The sequence below is a fragment of the Microtus ochrogaster genome, chromosome 24, assembly GCF_000317375.1.
Source record: "Microtus ochrogaster isolate Prairie Vole_2 chromosome 24, MicOch1.0, whole genome shotgun sequence".
NCBI classification, from domain to species: Eukaryota; Metazoa; Chordata; class Mammalia; order Rodentia; family Cricetidae; genus Microtus; species Microtus ochrogaster.
In genome coordinates, this window is record NC_022024.1 from 30,879,015 (window position 1) to 30,896,421 (window position 17,407).

At 45.4% G+C, this 17,407-nt stretch overlaps 1 protein-coding gene across 12 annotated transcripts in view; it reads right to left on the minus strand.

The window, feature by feature from the left end:
- Positions 1 to 17,407, minus strand: part of Anks1b (ankyrin repeat and sterile alpha motif domain containing 1B) — a 760,073-nt gene that overhangs the window by 68,497 nt on the left and 674,169 nt on the right. For 10 of the 12 annotated variants that reach the window (XM_013350332.2, XM_013350331.2, XM_026784589.1 and 7 more), the window contains 2 exons: positions 9,891 to 9,998; positions 7,743 to 7,922 (listed from right to left, as the gene is read on the minus strand). In XM_013350332.2, the coding sequence (XP_013205786.2) occupies positions 7,743 to 7,922; positions 9,891 to 9,998 (288 nt within the window). The remainder of the gene's footprint in view (positions 1 to 7,742; positions 7,923 to 9,890; positions 9,999 to 17,407) is intronic. The other 2 variants (XM_026784592.1, XM_026784591.1) reach the window with 1 other exon arrangement.

The following is a 17,407-nucleotide window of genomic DNA, read 5'->3' on the forward strand; positions in this document are numbered from 1 at the left end:
GGCTATAAGAGCACCTGGACATCACAGGGAAGTGACTCGGTATAGTCCTTGTCATGCAAGTCATCTCGAAGTGTTTGAGTCCTTACTGACATGGTACTTCAGCCAATACATCAACAGAATTAACTCTGAGAGGTGTGTGTCATCAGCCCTATTTCCTCCATACTGAAAGAAAAAAAAAAAACCAAACCCTCTTTTATTTTTATCACTAGAAAAAGAAAAGGGAGAGGAGAATGATAGAATTCTTCTAGCCTTTAAGTGTTAGCAAGGTCAGATTTTAACAGCCGAAACTCTGACCCACGGACTCAAGAGCTGGACTGAATATAATGAGGAACATTCCCCAAATTTAACAAGTAGAGAAACAGCCTGGTGTGTGTCTTTGAGAGCAAGCTGCTCAATGTCAGCAAGCCTCAGGCACCATGAAAACCACAAGGTCAGTTCCACTGAAGCAGGATTTTCAAACATTGTCCTATTTCTTTATTCAGTTGAAAATAGAATCTTTTCCACTGAGTTAAAAAAAAAGTCTGGTTTTAATTTCTCTAGAAAAATGACTGGCGGTGTTTAGGTCTGTTTGGGTCTGTTGGGACAAACTCCAGCTGTCTCATTTGCTTCTTTCATGGGCTTGACAGAGAACAAGACTCTTGATATATAATACAAGGAGCTAACCTCAAGAGGCCATTCTCCCATTTCTTCTGATTATGTAAAGATCGATGAGGGGATACAAAAGGCTCTAACCATATGAACATTCCTAACCCCAAAGTTGTCAGAGCTACACTGCGTATTTTGAGAAGAGGTAATGGATTGACTAAATTAATAAAAAAAAACAACAACTGCACAGCACTCCAGGAGTTTGTATCTGAGCCCAGAAGCGCTGTTTTCTCCCTGTGCATGGTGTGAGGTCTTCAGTGGCAGGAGTGGTCTGTCTGGGCTCAAAGACAGCACCAACATCTCAAACCATGGCTGAGCTGAGGTGTCAGCTTGTCAACCTGGCCAGCTGTCGAACATCCGGAAGCTCCTGATGCCAAAGGGCTTATTCCTAACCTTCCTTTCGGCTCCATGTTACCTGTCCATGCTTAAGTCCGAAGAGTTTCTCTTTAGACCATGGAAGAAAAATTTGAAATCATGGACAGGCAAAGCATTTATAAATAGGTCCTCTCTGCTGAAAAAAATCTAAATTAAAATGGAGCCACTAAGGGATGGACATTAGAAAGTACCTGATGTTAATACAGCAATAAAAATTGTTTTTTCCAACATAACTGTTATTTTCTGAAAGTTCATTCCGTAGCTTCCAAAACTGCTGAGCACTGGGTAGTCTTTTTTTCTCGGGAGAAACAGGATGATATAAAGAAATAACAAGCTGTCTTCTATTTCAGAGAGGGATAAGTGCTTCTTGGGGATGTCTGTAGTTCTCTAGTTAAAAAAAAATTATGTACTATGTGTTTTTTTAAAAGTCCTAAATTTCAGGGCTGATGTGATAACTCTGTCATCTTGCCAAAAAAGTATGAACCTGAGTTGGGATCCCCAGCACCCATGTTCAATGTCTGCATGCCAGTGTGCGCCCTGTCACCAGCACTGAGGAGGAGACAGGTGGATCCCTGGGGCTCACTGGCCAGCCAGCCTAGCAAACTCAGTGAGCTCCAGGTTCAGGGAAAGACTGTGTCTAAAAAACCAACAAATACATGTGGGTTGATTGAGGAAGACACCCAATGCCACCCTCTGGCCTCAACGAGCACAGATGTATATGTGCCCTTCCGCACACACGCACACATACGTGCAACACACACATATACAAGTTCTAAATTTCATGTAAGAAAAAAAAGCCCTCATCTCACTTAAATGTTTTAGACAATCATGGTACAATATATTATTTCCACAGGATTTCCTTGGCTGTATTCTTTTGTGACTTGAATTAGTAGAGATGGATTCCTACATAGGCTCATTCATATATTAAGGTGCTTGGTCCCCTGTTGGTGGAACTATCTGGGAAGAATTAGGAGGTGTGCCTTTCCTGGGGGAAGTATGTTACTGTGGGGGTGGGCTTTAAAGTTTCAAAAACCCACACCTTTTCCTGTCAGTGTTCTCTCTCTCTCTCTCTCTCTCTCTCTCTCTCTCTCTCTCTCTCTCTCTCTCTGTGTGTGTGTGTGTCTTATAGCTGAGTCTTAAGGTATAAGCTTTAGCTACTGATCTAGTGACATGTCTTCCTGCCTGCTGCCATGCTTCCTGCCATGGTGGTCATCAACTAACCCTCTGAAACTGTAAGTCCTAAATAGCCTCTTTCTTCAATAAGTTTCCTTGGATTTGTTGTCTTATCACAACACTAAAAGAGTAACTAAGACAATCTCTATCATCTATCTTATCTATCTACCATCTATCTTATCTACCATCTATCTACTTATCAATCATCACCTATCATCTATCTTATCTATCATCTATCTACCTATCAAACATCTATCTTATCTATCAAACATCTATCTTATCTGTCATCCTATCATCCCCCCCCCTCTCTCTCATCTATCTATCATATATCTATCATCTTTCTAGTAATAGTCATCCATTTATCCATTCATCTGTCTGTCCATCAACTGTATATAGTTCTATCCAGCCTTGATAGTTTATAATATACTTTCACACACATTTGATACACACAAATCTGAGAAGCAGGCATTATCTGCATCTTAAAGCCAAGTAAATTAAAGTTCAGAAATACAGAGTGACTTGGTCCAGGTTGCACAGTCAGAAGAAAATCAACTCAGAACTCCAACTTAAGACGTTATGAAGAAGACAGCTTCAGTATCTGAAGCAACACCTGGGCAAGAATGTCTGTAGACAGAATGTACTCTGCATCCACAAACAAATCTTTTCACAGACATGGGGAGACAGAGCGCTGCCAAGGTGGAAAGTGTCTCTGCTTTGTTTGTTTGTTTTTCAGGACAGAGTTTCTCTGTGTAGCCCCGGCTGTCCTGGAACTCGCTCTGAAGACCAGGCTGATCTCCAACTCACAGAGACCCGCCTGCCTCTGCCTCTTAAGTGCTGGGACTAAAGGTGTGCACTACCACCACCTGCTTCAAGGGTCTTTATCTGCTATAAACCTTACAACTTTTTACCTAACAGGCTTCCTGAGGCCACCATGACCTGATTCACAATGTTTCCACTAAGCTATTTGTGACCTTTTCTTCTGCTACATGTAGCTATATATACACAATCCATTACAACACATGGGAAATTGGCATTTGCTGAACTGTTATCAAACTATTTTATATGGACATCAGGGGCTATTGGGGAAGAAGTCTGACAGAAAGTATGAGTGACAGTAAGCTGCCATTTATTTACCATGAGGTAAAAACCTCACCCACCTCAGTGCGGACAGAGTATTTGGTGGTTAAATGAGAGAAATGGACAGGAAAACCCAGTAGGGACTGGCAGAGACCAGCAGGGACTGGCAGAGACCAGCAGGGACTGAGGTAGCAGGGCCCCCGCATGGCTGCTTCTATTTCCTTCTCTTTAATAATATCAAAGGAAAGAAGATCTGTGGAACTAATGCATGCAAAGTACTTTCAAACGAGGGAGTAATTGATCTACTCATACATATTAAGTAATTCTTCGCAGATCAAGAAATATTAGGCTTTCGACTGAATTAACTTTCTAATGAATTAGAAACAATTTGGAAAAGGTCTTTAGAGTGCCTAGTATCTGCTCCAGGCAATATTGTGGGGCTTTGTTTTCTTTTCATAACAATGAGAGCATTCAAAACACAAGGAATTCCGCCCTGTGGGTTTTCCTTGGTAACATCTGAGCTGGTGTTAGTGCAGACGAACGTGTTCCTCTTGCTGTTCATTTATTTGGGGAAAGATACGCAGCATTTCATTTTTCCCCTATGAATTCCTGCAAAGGGAAGTCTTCTACAAATGGCCACAGCATGTGGGGACTTCTGGCTCTCTTCTGCCAGAGTCTGAGACTGCCTCCTGAACCCTGGAAATCCAGCCTCTTCCTTGACCAATCTCAAGTCTACACTGACTTCTCCAAAGTGTCACTCAAGAAAACTGCCAGGTGTTGTGATTAGGCCCTAAGCAGTGGGGACGCTTTCCTCCGTCTGGTCTATCTCCCATATTTACGTCTACTGTCTCAGCTTCACAGAAATTAGAACATGATGCTGCTCTGCCACGTACGACATGCACACCAGCAGTGTGCAGGGCACCTTATTTATGCTAAAACAGGTAAAACAGATGCCAGGGTCCTCTGGAAATCAAAAAGCACCACACACATGAAGGTATAGTTATCTAAGTGTGAGGGTGACGTTTATTTCTTAGGGTAGGGAAATGGAGACCCGTTTAGTATTCTCATCTATCTATCTATCTATCTATCTATCTATCTATCTATCTATCTATCTATCTATCTATCATCTATCTACCTACCTACCTACCTACCTATCCATCCATATCTCTCTCTATTCTTTGTGTTCATGCATGTGTGTGTGCGTGTGTGCGCGTGCATGCATATGTGTGTGCGCGTATGCATGTGTGCGTGCGTGCATGCGAGTGCAGTATGTGTGTGTGTGCGTGCGTGTGTGTACATGTGTGTGCATGTGTGTGTGCGTGCATGTGCATTCATGTATGTGTGCGCATGTGTGCGTGTGTGCATGTGTGTGCATGTGTGTGTGCATGCGTGCGTGCGTGCATGTGTGTGCGTGTGTGCATGTGTGTGTGCGTGCATGTGTGTACATGTGTGCGTGCATGTGTGTGTGCGTGCATGTGTATTCATGTATGTGTGTGTGCGCATGTGTGCGTGTGTGCATGTGTGTGTGTGCATGTGTGCGTGCGTGCATGTGTGTGCGTGTGTGTGCATGTGTGTGTGCGTGCGTGTGCATGTGTGTGCGTGCATGTGTGTGTGCATGTGTGTGTGCATGTGTGTGTGCATGTGTGTGCATGTGTGTGTGCGTGCATGTGTGTGTGTGCATGTGTTTGTGTGGGGATGCGAGTGCAGCAGGCCACAGCACACGTGTGGAAGTCAGAGGAGGGGAGCGAGTTGATTTTTCTCTTTCCACGTGTAAGTTCCAGGGATGAAGCTCAGGTTGGCATGCTTGGTGCTGGGCGCCCTGACCCACTAAGCCATCTTGCTGGTCCAAGGCAGAGCTATTCCATAGTGGTTTAGATTAGAAACAGGGAATTAAATACGACCCCTGGCATCGCAGTTTCCATACCCACTAACCAACAAGTTTGACGGGTGGAATGGATATTATGCTGACCTCCATTTAATTTTTAACTTAGACTTTTTTTTTTTCAAAGTAGATCTTCCGGGCAGATTTCAAGAAGGCAAAAGTCCCCTGAGCTACTGCAGCCACTTAGAACCGGAAGGTTTCTGGCCTGGGGTGGGGGAGGCGGCTGGCATTCCAAATCTCTGTGGAGGGGCTCCGAGGAATGGGAAGATGCAGAGGGTTTCTAAGCATGAGACACTGTCGTGGGGGATCTCCTACCAACTCCCTCTCTCCCCCCAAGAAATCGAGCTTAAAGGTGGACTTCCGTATTTTATGGGAAATACAGAGGGGATTAACCCCCCTAGTTGTAAGCCTCTTGGGAGAAACCTTTGGGGGAGGGGCACCGGAATCATACTACTGGTTGGACAGCTGTTTCCTTAGAGGGTTTTTAACTGCTATTTCCAACCCTTTGAAACCCCAGTTGAGAAGCTCAACATAGAAGTTCACAGTCTGGGGCCAGTGTTTCAGACAGCTGAATAAAAGCCAACAGATTTTAAAAAATTTTGTACAGCGAACGACCCCCAACTCCAAATGGGGAAGATTAAGAAACAGAACAAAACAAAGCATCAACTGAGCCGCTGACTGTAATTAAAGGCAGGTGAATGGCACTGTACAAATAATGAAATCACCAAGTCCTTTAGATTTTGGACTGTTACAGTTCTGCATCGGCACTATTTTAAGCAGCACACATTCATTACACCGTGGGTTTTTGTCCTTACAAACACATTCTCCAAACCAATTCCCAAACTGAAATGAATACAGCCTAGAGACCTGCAATCCCAGAATCTCTTTTTCTTATTGATCAGATTCCGGTAGAGCCATCTTTTTTTTTTTTTTTTCCTCTGCAACTAAAGTGCTATATTGAACTGCAGGATTCTAGAAGGCGTCTAATAAGCTCCGGGCTGCTGATGGAGCCCGTCTCCATCAGCCATTCGATCGCTGTTAGTCGAACCCATGAGGTAAATAAGTGGGCTTGCAGAGGCTCTGCCACAGCCCACCAACCTGCTAACCTGCTTTCCGCTTTCGGGTTTTCCTCCCCTGGCCGGATAAAGATCCATTCAGTTTTCTCAAGGCATGAGAACTCCTGAAAGGGATGCATTTCAGGGTGCGGTGACAGGGGGGAAAGTGTGGGTTATCAGAAGTATTCCTGGCCCTGTTTGGGATTCTGGAGAAGAAAGGAAGGGTAGGATTTTGCTGGGTTACTCTGCTCTGACAATAGGCGGAAGAGGAATTAATTTCTCTTTGAAAAGACTCTGCCCTGGGTGGAGAAATTTCACCAATGATCGAGAGCTGAGACAGGTAATCTTTGGTTCCTGCAGGTGCCTCGGTCAATAACAGTTAATGCTCATTAAAGACCCATCCTGCCTCACTCAGGAAGACGAGGGTCCAGAAATGACTGGATTTTAATGACTAAAGACCACGTGGTTCAAGGCTGCAAACCACGTCTCTGAGGTGTTTCCATTAGATATATTGAACCACACATGTGTCCCACAGATACTCAGAGCAGGAAATGGAAGAAAGGCTTGCGGGAGGAAGCCTCCATCCTCCCTCTTTAAAAGAATCTCATCTGAAACAGCAGCAGATTTACAGCTAAATTACCCAACCCCAGAGAACAGGAAAATTTATCCTTTTCTCCCCTCTCCCATAGTCCGTTCTATTTACAAAAACCGTAAGCCCCATCACCGCCACCCCTGAGAACAGTTTAGTACTGAGAGACAACCTTGCAGGCCATCTCTCGCCAAGGCCGTTGTAAGCAGTACAATCGTGGTTTCTAGAACTTTCTCTCCACATATTTCTTCCTTGAGTTACAATATAGAGTGTTCTCCAAAGACTTTCAAAAACACAACAATCTCACTAAACAGTTGAGAAAAAAATTAACGACTCAGGCAAAACAATTATAGTCAAATTTTCACCGTTGAGTTCCCAGCTAATGTGTGGGAGGCGGAGGAAGGTTCGGAGCAGCGAGCTCAACTTCCGATGAGAAGAGCTGATTCTACCCACAGCCGCCCAAACGCCCACGAGGGGCAGAGGTGCAGAGGTGCAGAACTAGCTGCCCACCTGACATGGCTGTGTCGCCGTCTAGCTATGGCTGACTCAAAGTTCTGAACAGAGATCCAGGGACACAGCTGAGTAGACATTTGTCCCGAGGAGGGAAGGGGCTGACTGACAGATCTCTCTTTTCAAATACTTGTGCCAGCAGAGTTGTTATTTCTAACTGTTCATCGCGATAACGTGGGATGATGCAATGACTCCCGCTAATTGGCTGAGAAGGGGTTTCTACAACACGCGTACGTATCCACCTCCTCGAGGGAGCTGGTTCCAGCTAGCTCCAGAGAGCACAGAGTGCAGAACGCTCTATAAAACGGCACAGGTCAACCTCGGCGTGGCGGGCCAGCGGGGCGTCCGCGGGGAGCTAACCGCTCAGTATCTAGCCGCATGACCTGCTGTGGGTGAAAGGCAAGAACATCACGGAGGCTTCGAACGAACACCTTACCTGAGCCATCTGCCTCTCCAGCTTTGACCGGGGGATATCATCGAAGTAGTTTTCGTTTCTTCTCCGCCTTGCATCGCCCTGCATGATAATGTGAGGGACGTCTAGGGAGCCACCAGTAGTGTAAGTGCTTTGGCTAAGTGATGGAGACAACTGAGGAGGAGTGTGGTTACCACTGGCTTCCTGAATGGAAATACATCATGAAGTAAATACCGTGCTCTCGCGGGGGGCCAGCCTTTGGTTTCAAAAACTGTGAAAATACGAACACAACAAGCTACGGGGGTAGGAGGATGGGGATGGGGGATGGGGGTGGGGCGGGAGTAGTTCTCATTCATCTGCTGGGATGTTCTACTAGGTGATGTCATCAGATCAATACTCCTGCTGCCTCCCACTGATTTCAGGTCAAAGTCTTAAGGTCTAAAGAATCACATGTTGTTGTTGTTGTTGTTTTAACCAGGACTACGGATGATCTCTCTAGGAAAGCAGAGGTGCATCTCTGCGGGGGCACCCCATCACTCTCGCGTGTTTACCAGGGGAGGGACTGTGGGCGGAGCATCCTCGCTGCGGTGGATGCCGTTTTTTTATGAGCCGCTAAACGTGGGACTAGGTGGGTCTTGACCCTCTCTACCGAAGTGCGGGGTGACAATAGGGCTGGGGAGTGAACACAGTATGGCAACATAGCATGTCACGCGACGTACAGACTGCGGAGCGATGCGTATAAATGACAGAGGATGCTTTTCCAACAGCAAAGACAGCCCTAGCTGCAGACCGGCCAGAGCGGGGTGAAGGACGGCAGCGGCTGCCGCTCTGGCCTTTTCAAGCCACAAGAACATGGGAGCCATGAGATTCTGCAAGGCCACTTCTTCCCCTGACTTCCTTTGGCAGAGTTAGGCCCACTTTGGCTAGAATCCCTCCCTGCCCCCCTCCGCCCAGTCCAGTCTTTAATTTGTTATTTCATAAGTCTCTTCTTGGGAGTCAGGGTGAGGGGTTCAGAAAAGGCCAGAGAGCTGTGCAAACTGGAAATGGCTCGCTGGAGGAGATCTCTCAGTGTGATTACCCACGTGGTGCTTGGCGCCTCCCCTCTTCCCACCAAGTAAGAGGGAGGCAAGATAATGAGCCTTTTGTAGTTTAATTGTTCTGATGGAATGGAGGCCTCTTATGGAGGATAAATATGCATCCTACCTCCGCTTTCCTTACTCGTCAAACCCTGAAGTAGCTTACATCTACCTTAGCTCATCCTGATGCCCCTGGTACTCAGTTCCTCTTGTGGATTCTTGCACCTCATGGGCCCCCTTTCCCCTTGTAATCTAAATCAGACTCACCATTCTGGAAGGTTCTGTCCTGCCCAGCGCCCTGTCACACTGACTGTGGCCCATCAGGAGCATATGCACAGAGGCCCATGTTTGTGTTCATCATTTCCGGCTACCTTTCCTGACATTTGCCGTGGGAATGAGATGCAAGTGAGTGTAGGACTGAGCTTGTCAAAGGAGACCTTGGCTTTCTAAAGGACTTTGGAAGAGCCCACTTGAGCTTCTGGGAAGGGGTGGGGTGGGGCTGTGACTACGCTCTCTGCCTCAACCTCTTGATTTCTTGGGGGTCTTTCCTTCCCACTTTTCCTCTTTGCTCTGACCTCTTACAGGTTTTCTCTCTAGTTTCTCTACCCCAGGTTTCTAAAAACATAGCTGAAGGAAACAATTGTTAGTTTATTAAATAAAATTTTAGAGTCTATCTTTTTAAATTTTTTTGAAGTGGGTAAAAAAAATGGTCATTTTTCATTTCTTGAAAAACAGGAGGACCCTGAGGTTAATTTTAAATTGATTCTTACTTAACTGAAGTTCCCGATCGATTTCTTTTCTGTGGGTTTGAGTCTGACAGAAAACTCATTTCCTTTCTCTTGGGAGTGGGAGTCTGGGGATGAAGGGGTGGTCTTTAGAAGATGGTGGCTAAACAAACTGAATTCCCTTATAATGTAGTTCTAAATCTCTGAATTATTTATATTGAGAAAACCAGACACTATCAAAAGGGAGATTGATAAGGCAAGCGATGAGGAAAACGGCCTGCATTTCCTCCTCCACGGCTTCCGCCATTTTACTGCACAGTACACTTTTTGAGGAGAAGGGAGGAGAGCAAAGTGGACGTGGCGGCACTTACCCTGAGCGTGATGGATCGAGGGGGCTTCTGTGGAGGCTCCTCATGCAGTCTGTCTCCCAGAGATGCCAAAATGCGTTTCCTGTGGCCAATCAAACTGATCTTTAAAACCTGAAACAACATGCATTTGGGTTAATTCTTTTATCTAAGGTTGGGGGAAGAGAATTTGTATATGTCCTACAACACAAATGGTACAAAGAGGTTTATGCAACATTAGCCTGACCCTGTGAGAGACAAGGTATGAAATCAGGGACACACTTCGGTCTAGAGAGGAGTTGGAGGGAGTAACAGCCAGAGAGCCTGGGTGGAGAAGGCGAAGAGGGGCTAGATCTCACTGTGCACATTGGCTCTGAGACCCCTGACACACAAACCGGCCCTTAGCAAAGACATCCTAAAAACTCGCTGGGTTCCTAAAGCTTTTAGAACAAAGACCGAGCTTCCTCCTTGCCTCATGGCTAAGAACCTGGTGCAGTGTGTCCCTTCACACTGGACTCTCACACACGCACGCGCACACACACACACACACACACGCATGCACAAATGCACTCAAGTGGGCACGCACCCACTTGTCTTCACTTGGGACCTCTACCCTCCCCCCCACCTCCCCCAACCACACCCCCTTCTGCTTTAGCAACTGTAGCCTTTCGAGCAGCTATACTTCTGTCCCTCTATTACTCAAATGTCTCCTGAGGAAGAGAACTGCTTTCACCTCCTCACTAAAAATGCTGTACCACAATTCTATAAACTCACTGTATCACGGTTTGTTTTTTTTTAAGCCATTCTTTGAAATGACTTTGTCAGAATGCTTGTGTTTAGGCAGCAGCTGCTCCCACGTGGGGTCCCTAAGAGCAGAGCCTTGGGACTTGTTTATCACTGTTATTTCCGCAACATACCTGACAAGCCTTGAAACAAGGCAGGGGAGGGGGGTTGGGGAGGAACTCAATGAACAGGAGAGATTGGGCTTGGATGAGGATTAAAGTAGGCAAGCTAGGGTTAGAATAGGTGCTAGGGGTAGATTGAGTGTCCAAGGAAGGCACTTTCAAGGGCAGGACTGCAGAGGCATCTGTGGAAGAGATACCCAAGGGAGCCTCGGCCCCAGTCCAGTCCCGTAATGTTTGACAGTCATTACCCTCTGTCTCCTGAGCTGAATCAGGCTTGTCGGAATGGTAAATGCCACGGCTTCAGTGGTTAAGAGCACTGCCTGCACTTCCAAAGGTCCCGAGTTCAATTCCAAGCAACCACATGGTGGCTCACAACCATCTGCAATGAGATCTGGTGCCCTCTAGAGGAAGAGACCTGGTCAGTCATCCTCATCCACTTAAGACTATGAAATCCAATATGGACAAGTTCAACAGAGCCGCCATACACAGGCTGCCTATGCATGCTGCAGCATTGCCAGGGCATAGATTTCATTCACTCAGTTTCAAATCTATGACATTTTTGGGCAAAACTCCAAATTATGACTACAATCATAAAAGCATTTTCTCCCTTCTGTGTCTATGTGTGCCCTAGGATGTAAACAGCTCTTGACACATACCTAGCTTTTAGTTATATAAATAATTATTTCCATTCCTATCAAGTTTTACAGAAGAGAAACTGAAATTTATGCAATATTTATATAAAACTGTATATATTTATAATATTAGTATTATATTTATATAACATACATAACAAATTTCAGCTATGTATGCAACATATATATATACATATATATATATACACAAAATATACTCACATATAAAATATATGCTACCTTGAATTTTGGGTGCTTGCTACCTAATGGTTGTTTGTTTGGCCTAAACTGATATAGGTTTAAGGTTTTTAAAAATCTATCTATCTATCTATCTATCTATCTATCTATCTATCTATCTATCTATCTATCTATTTATCTATCTTTCTTCCTTTCTTTCTTTCTTTAATATATGTGTGTGTATATGGACATATGGGTGCCATGGTACACACGTGGAGGTCAGAGGAGAACTTGCCAGAGCCAATCTTCTCCTTCCACCATGTGGTTCCAGGGGATTGATCCCAGGCTGTAAGGCTTGGCCGCAAGCACCTTTATTTCCCAAGCTGCCTTGCCGGGCCTTGATTTAGGTTTTAAAAAGCTCCCTGTCCTATTCTTTCACATGGTAAACGCTAATCAAGTTGAGCACCAGCATGACCTGTCCCCTGGCCTTGTGGGTTTATAAATTCTCACTCCCCTGGGCTGAGGAATCCTGACGTTTGATAAACAGTTCTTCTCGCCTAGCAGTGATTTCACCTGCGCCTTCCCCCACTTTACTGCCGCGGCGTAAGGATGCTGAGGAAGCACGACTCAGGATATTCCAGCATTAAGTGAACCACGGCTGTCAGTGTGAGTGGTGTACTGTTTTCTGCTTTTAATGACCTCTTTATAGATGTTCCTTTCCAGTCAGCCCGATGGAAGGCTGATCTTTTAGATGCAGGGTGATTATGAATATCTACATGAGACAAAGGTGCATATTGGCCGTCAGATCTCTTCACTTTGCTGGAGTGGACAGTTCAAATCCCTGCAGTCTTGGGAGATTGGTTTGGATCGCGTCTCCCTAAACTCCTCACCCTCCGGTTGTCCACGCAGGAGCCCCTCTGCCATCCTTCTGCCCACTCACGCGGCCTGGCGCTGTCTTTCTGCATTTCTCTTAGCCAGCTCGGCATTTCACTACATGGACGAGCGTTCCAACTGAATCCTCCGTGCAGATTATGAATATGCTAATGAAGCAGAGTCCTGTGCTCATAACTCACAGGCAGCATTACCTACCGCAGCCAGAGAAATGTCCTTATATCCTTGTACTGTTTCATTTTCTGAGCACCAGGACCAAAGAGTCCTCCATCTCAGAAGACACACAACACTCATCTTTTCCCAAGGCAGTCTGCAAGTCTAAACACTCTTCATTTTGTTTTATTTTATGTGTGTGGGGTTTTTGTTTTTTACCTGCTTGTGTATTTGTGTGCCACTTGCACACCTGCTACCCAAGGATGCCAGAAGAAGGAGTTACAGATGGTCGTGAAGTATCATGTGGGTGCTGGGAATCGAACCTGCAACCCCTGGAAGAGCAGCCTGTGCCTTGACTAGTGAATCATCCCTCCAGCCCCCTCTGATTCCCCTTTATTCTCATTCTCTATTACTTTGCCAAGAGCTTCTATCAGATGCTATTCCTGTTCCTCCTAAAATCCCCACCTCTTCTTCTTTTCCCAGCAAGTGATTGGACCCAGGGCTCATGTTGCTTCGTTGGGCCCCTGACTACTGCTAAGAAATGATCTTTGGGTATCTTTAATAAAAGATACTCAATTTATGTTCTAAAAAACAAACAAAACACACCAAAAACTGACACTAAGGCACAACTCTGTAATTTCACTCTTGTGTTTGGTTTCCTGTCTCACACTCAAGTTTAAGACAAGTGACCTGACGCCTCTGGCCTCAGCTTTCCATCAGTAACATCAGGGGACATTGCTGCCCATGATGACCAAGGCCATCGGAAAGATAAAGAGGAAGGGCATGATGCTGGGTGCGGTGGTTTCCACACCAGTAATCTTGGTACTTGATAGACAAAGGGGGAGAACCACTCTGAGTTCAAGGCCAGCCTACTTTATGTAGTAAATTCTTGACTCTAGGTCAGAAGGCTACACAGAGAGAAACCTCTTTCTCCCTCTCTCTCTCTCAAACGCACGCGCGTGCACACACACACACACACAGAAACACACGGAGGACAGGAAAGAGGGAGGAAGGGAGGAAGAAAGGAGGGTGTAACAAGAGTTGTACCTAGAACTTTCAACTCTACTGACTAGTATTCATGGTACTGGAAGGTACACTGCACACTTCCAAAAGAGAAAGGTAAACACCAATCCAGTCACAAACCCTTCAATCTATCAAAGTATCCTGCCTGCAAGATGTGGTAGTGTAATAATGGCATAAAGTTTATGGGAGTAACCAACCAAGATCTAATATGATTTAGGGCCCACTTTATGAGATAGAACCCATCCCTGATACTGCTCAGGTGGCCAAGGACCTGAGATCAGATATGCCTGGGACCTAGGGAAAACCAAATACTGATGTTCACTAGAGGAATGAAGCAGTAAAATGACCCCTAAAGACATTCTGCTGTACTCAAAGATCAGTATTTTGCTCCACCAGCATCAGAGAAGCTTCTGTCTGCAGTAGATGGGAATCAATAAAGAGCTGGATGATGTGCAGAGAGCGAGAGACCTTGGGACACTCAGCCCTGAAAGGAATGTTTCTATCAAATGCCTCCCCTCAGGACTCAGGGAATCTTGCAGAAGAGGAGACTGGAAGATTGTAAGAACCAAAAATTATGGATGATACCAGGGAAACAAGGCCCTCCTAAACACAGGAGGATGGATACACACGCGAAATCACAGACTGTGGCAGCATCCTCGGTGCCTGCACAGGTCTAGAAAGTAGGCCAAGTGTACCATATATGTGCACACATGCCTCATCAAATTGTTAAGGTAACCTAGGTATTCTCATTTGCATGATGCCAAACTTGAGACTCGGAAATACTGAGGCAAGGCTTGGAACGGTTCCTCAGCCCTCAGTCACTACTGACTGCTCGGCAAGCTTCTCTTCCTGCTGTTCCTTCCAGACTTTCTGGCCGCAGCCATGCCATGGATCATGGCATGATTGTACTGAAGCGGGGGCTTCTAATGAGTCCCAACCACCCGAATGCATTAGAACAACTCGTTTCTTTGACAAGTCTCATAGCAAAGAGCAAAGAGCAAGAACTTTGCAGCATTCCCCGGAATGCAACCCAAATTAGCTAATATCAGAGTAATAGAGAAGGCATGTAACTTTTGGCTTCAAAATTCTCAGGTTGATTGAGAGACATCCAACTGGCAGAGCAATTACAGAATTTTCCAACGAAAGACGGTTTAAAAGACCAAGGCAATCTGGTCTGGTTTGAGTGAGAACAGCTTCTGGCATCTTTGTAATTGGAGCTCGGAAGAAGTGAAATCCCAGACACCTAGGATCTGCAAGCCAACCTTCCTTTGAAAGCCTCCAGCAGTAGCTATGTTTTAGAGGAGAATTTCACAGCATCCTAGGAACATTATTTTGTACCTAATGAAAGTAAAAAGACAAAGCAAGGGAAACATTTTGGGCATCTGGTTATTTTAAGATATTGAGACAATTCAGCTCAACTAACAAAATATTAGGTTTTTGTCACAGATCATTTTGAGGATACCAAAGGGAAATGAATTACGGAGTTTCTAAGGTCGAAAAGACTGGGCAGAAAGAGATGAACTGTCAAACTATTACTGAAGAAAATAATTACATACACATGAGAAAGTGGTCCTGACTGCAGAGGAACATGGACCCAGAGGAAACGGATCTAAATAGATAAGGAATCAAAGGCAGAAACGAGAGGGAGAGGGGCTTGATGTTACGGTATGTTTGAAAGACAGTTATGATCGCATCGGTCATTGTGTCCATAGCAAGGAATTCTGTTTAAACACCATGGGCCTCCTGGACAGCCTCAGAAACTCTGTCCCAAGGTTGGGCAGTAGGAGAATATCCGTGCTGGGTGTCAACACTGTAACATTATGTGACTGTCACTTATAAGTCCAGGGATAGCTGTGAGAATTCTGCCAGACAGACAGTATCATGACATTCTCCTTGCACTGAATGGCTCGCATCAGAATATATGTCAGAGTAGAGCTAAAAGTTGGTATGTGTAGACTTTTTCTTTTTAAAATGAATGTGATCTAAATTAAACATGTTAAATTTAATGTGGTGTAATGCATTGCTTTGTCTGCGTTTAAAAAATTAAACAACGCTTTGATTATAATAACAGTGCTACTTACCCATTCTAGATACTTTGTGAAATACAAAATACAAAAAGCAAGCATATCAGTTATCCCCAAGCTATTAACATTTAGCATGCATGCCGGGCTGCACCCTGTGTCGACAGATGCGAGAGAAGTTCAGAGAAGCCATGTTTTATCGCGGTGATGTTGTAAGGTCGCCTTTCACCTTGGTATTTTCACTTCATATCAAAGTCAAGGAACTTTTCTCCATATACAAGTCTGAACAGACATTTAAAGTAACTCAGTACACTGGTTCATAGCAGCGTTTCATAACTCCTTAACCATCCCTTTGTTGGTATTTCTTTTTTAAATATCACGTACTCCACATGCTTCAAAATATACTCTTATCCTACCAATTCCATCTACATTGTCATTTTGAGTGGACACGATATGGAATATACTAATTAAAGCCGCAAGAATGCACGTGAGTCACGGAGAGACGTCACGCAGCAACAGTCTGTCTGCACAGTCTGCTGAAATCTCAATCCCATCATTGCTGGCTGGACCACATTCCCCGGGGAAATCACACACTCACGTCACGTTCCTCAGGGTCACCTCTTGCATTTGTTGTGTTTTGGAGTCTGGGTTTAGTGGACAAATGCGATCAAGAGCACGCAGCTAAAGTCCTCTAGGGATCGGACGCACGGCAGCACTGAGCCGGTGGGCTTTCTGGTCATCGCTGCTGTGGACTGTGCTCTTTTTTTTTTCTGTTTTTCACAGCTGTGGAGAGGAGAAAAGAGCATCCCCCTGCGTTTGGACCTTTCTTGTATATTGTCTGGGTGACCGGCCCTCTGTATTCTGTCTAGAGAGTCCCAGCTAAAGAGAGAACAGCTCTCATGCAAGTCTGCAGGAGCCTCTGTTTCCCGAATGACCTCTTTGAACCAAGTGTCAGGTGTGCCCAGGAGGCGCTGCTATGCCTGAGCGCCAAGGGTGGGCTCTGAGGTGGAAGTTCACGTGGTTTGTTCTCATGTACAGAACTAAAACTGAGATTAAATGCGGAAGCACATGTCCCACCGAAGAGAGAAGGTACACTTCCCACAGAAGCGCTTGAGGAGCCCACAGATCCAGAGATTCTTGCAACCATTTGCTGACCCTGACATTTCCTCTCTCAGGACATGGACTTCAATAACACACAGCCGGAAGAGTAGGGGCAGAGGGACTTCTGAAGCAGGAAGTCGTGACGTTTGATTCTGAATTGTTTTCCCAGCTACCTGGCCTTTTACACCTTGGAGATCAGACACCTCATTCAGTGAGCACTCACTGGGTATCCGGCACATGCAATTACAATGTTACATAAGCTGGGAGCCACAAAGAGGAGAAATCATGTAGGGTTTTAGGACACTAAATATGACATGAAGAAGTATATGTGTGTGTGATGTGTGTATAGCTATTTCTCTTCTCACAATTATCCATCCATTCATCCATCCATCCACCCACCCACCCATCCACCCATCCTTCCTTCCTTTCACCCACCTATCCACCCATCCATCCTTTCTTCCTTTCACCCATCCATCCATCCATCCATCCACCCACCCATCCACCCACCCATCCACTCATCCTTCCTTCCTTCCACCCACCCATCCATCCACCCATACACCCATCCATCCATCCATCCATCCATCCATCCATCCATCCATCCATCCATCCACCCATCCATCCATCCATCCTTCCTTCCTTCC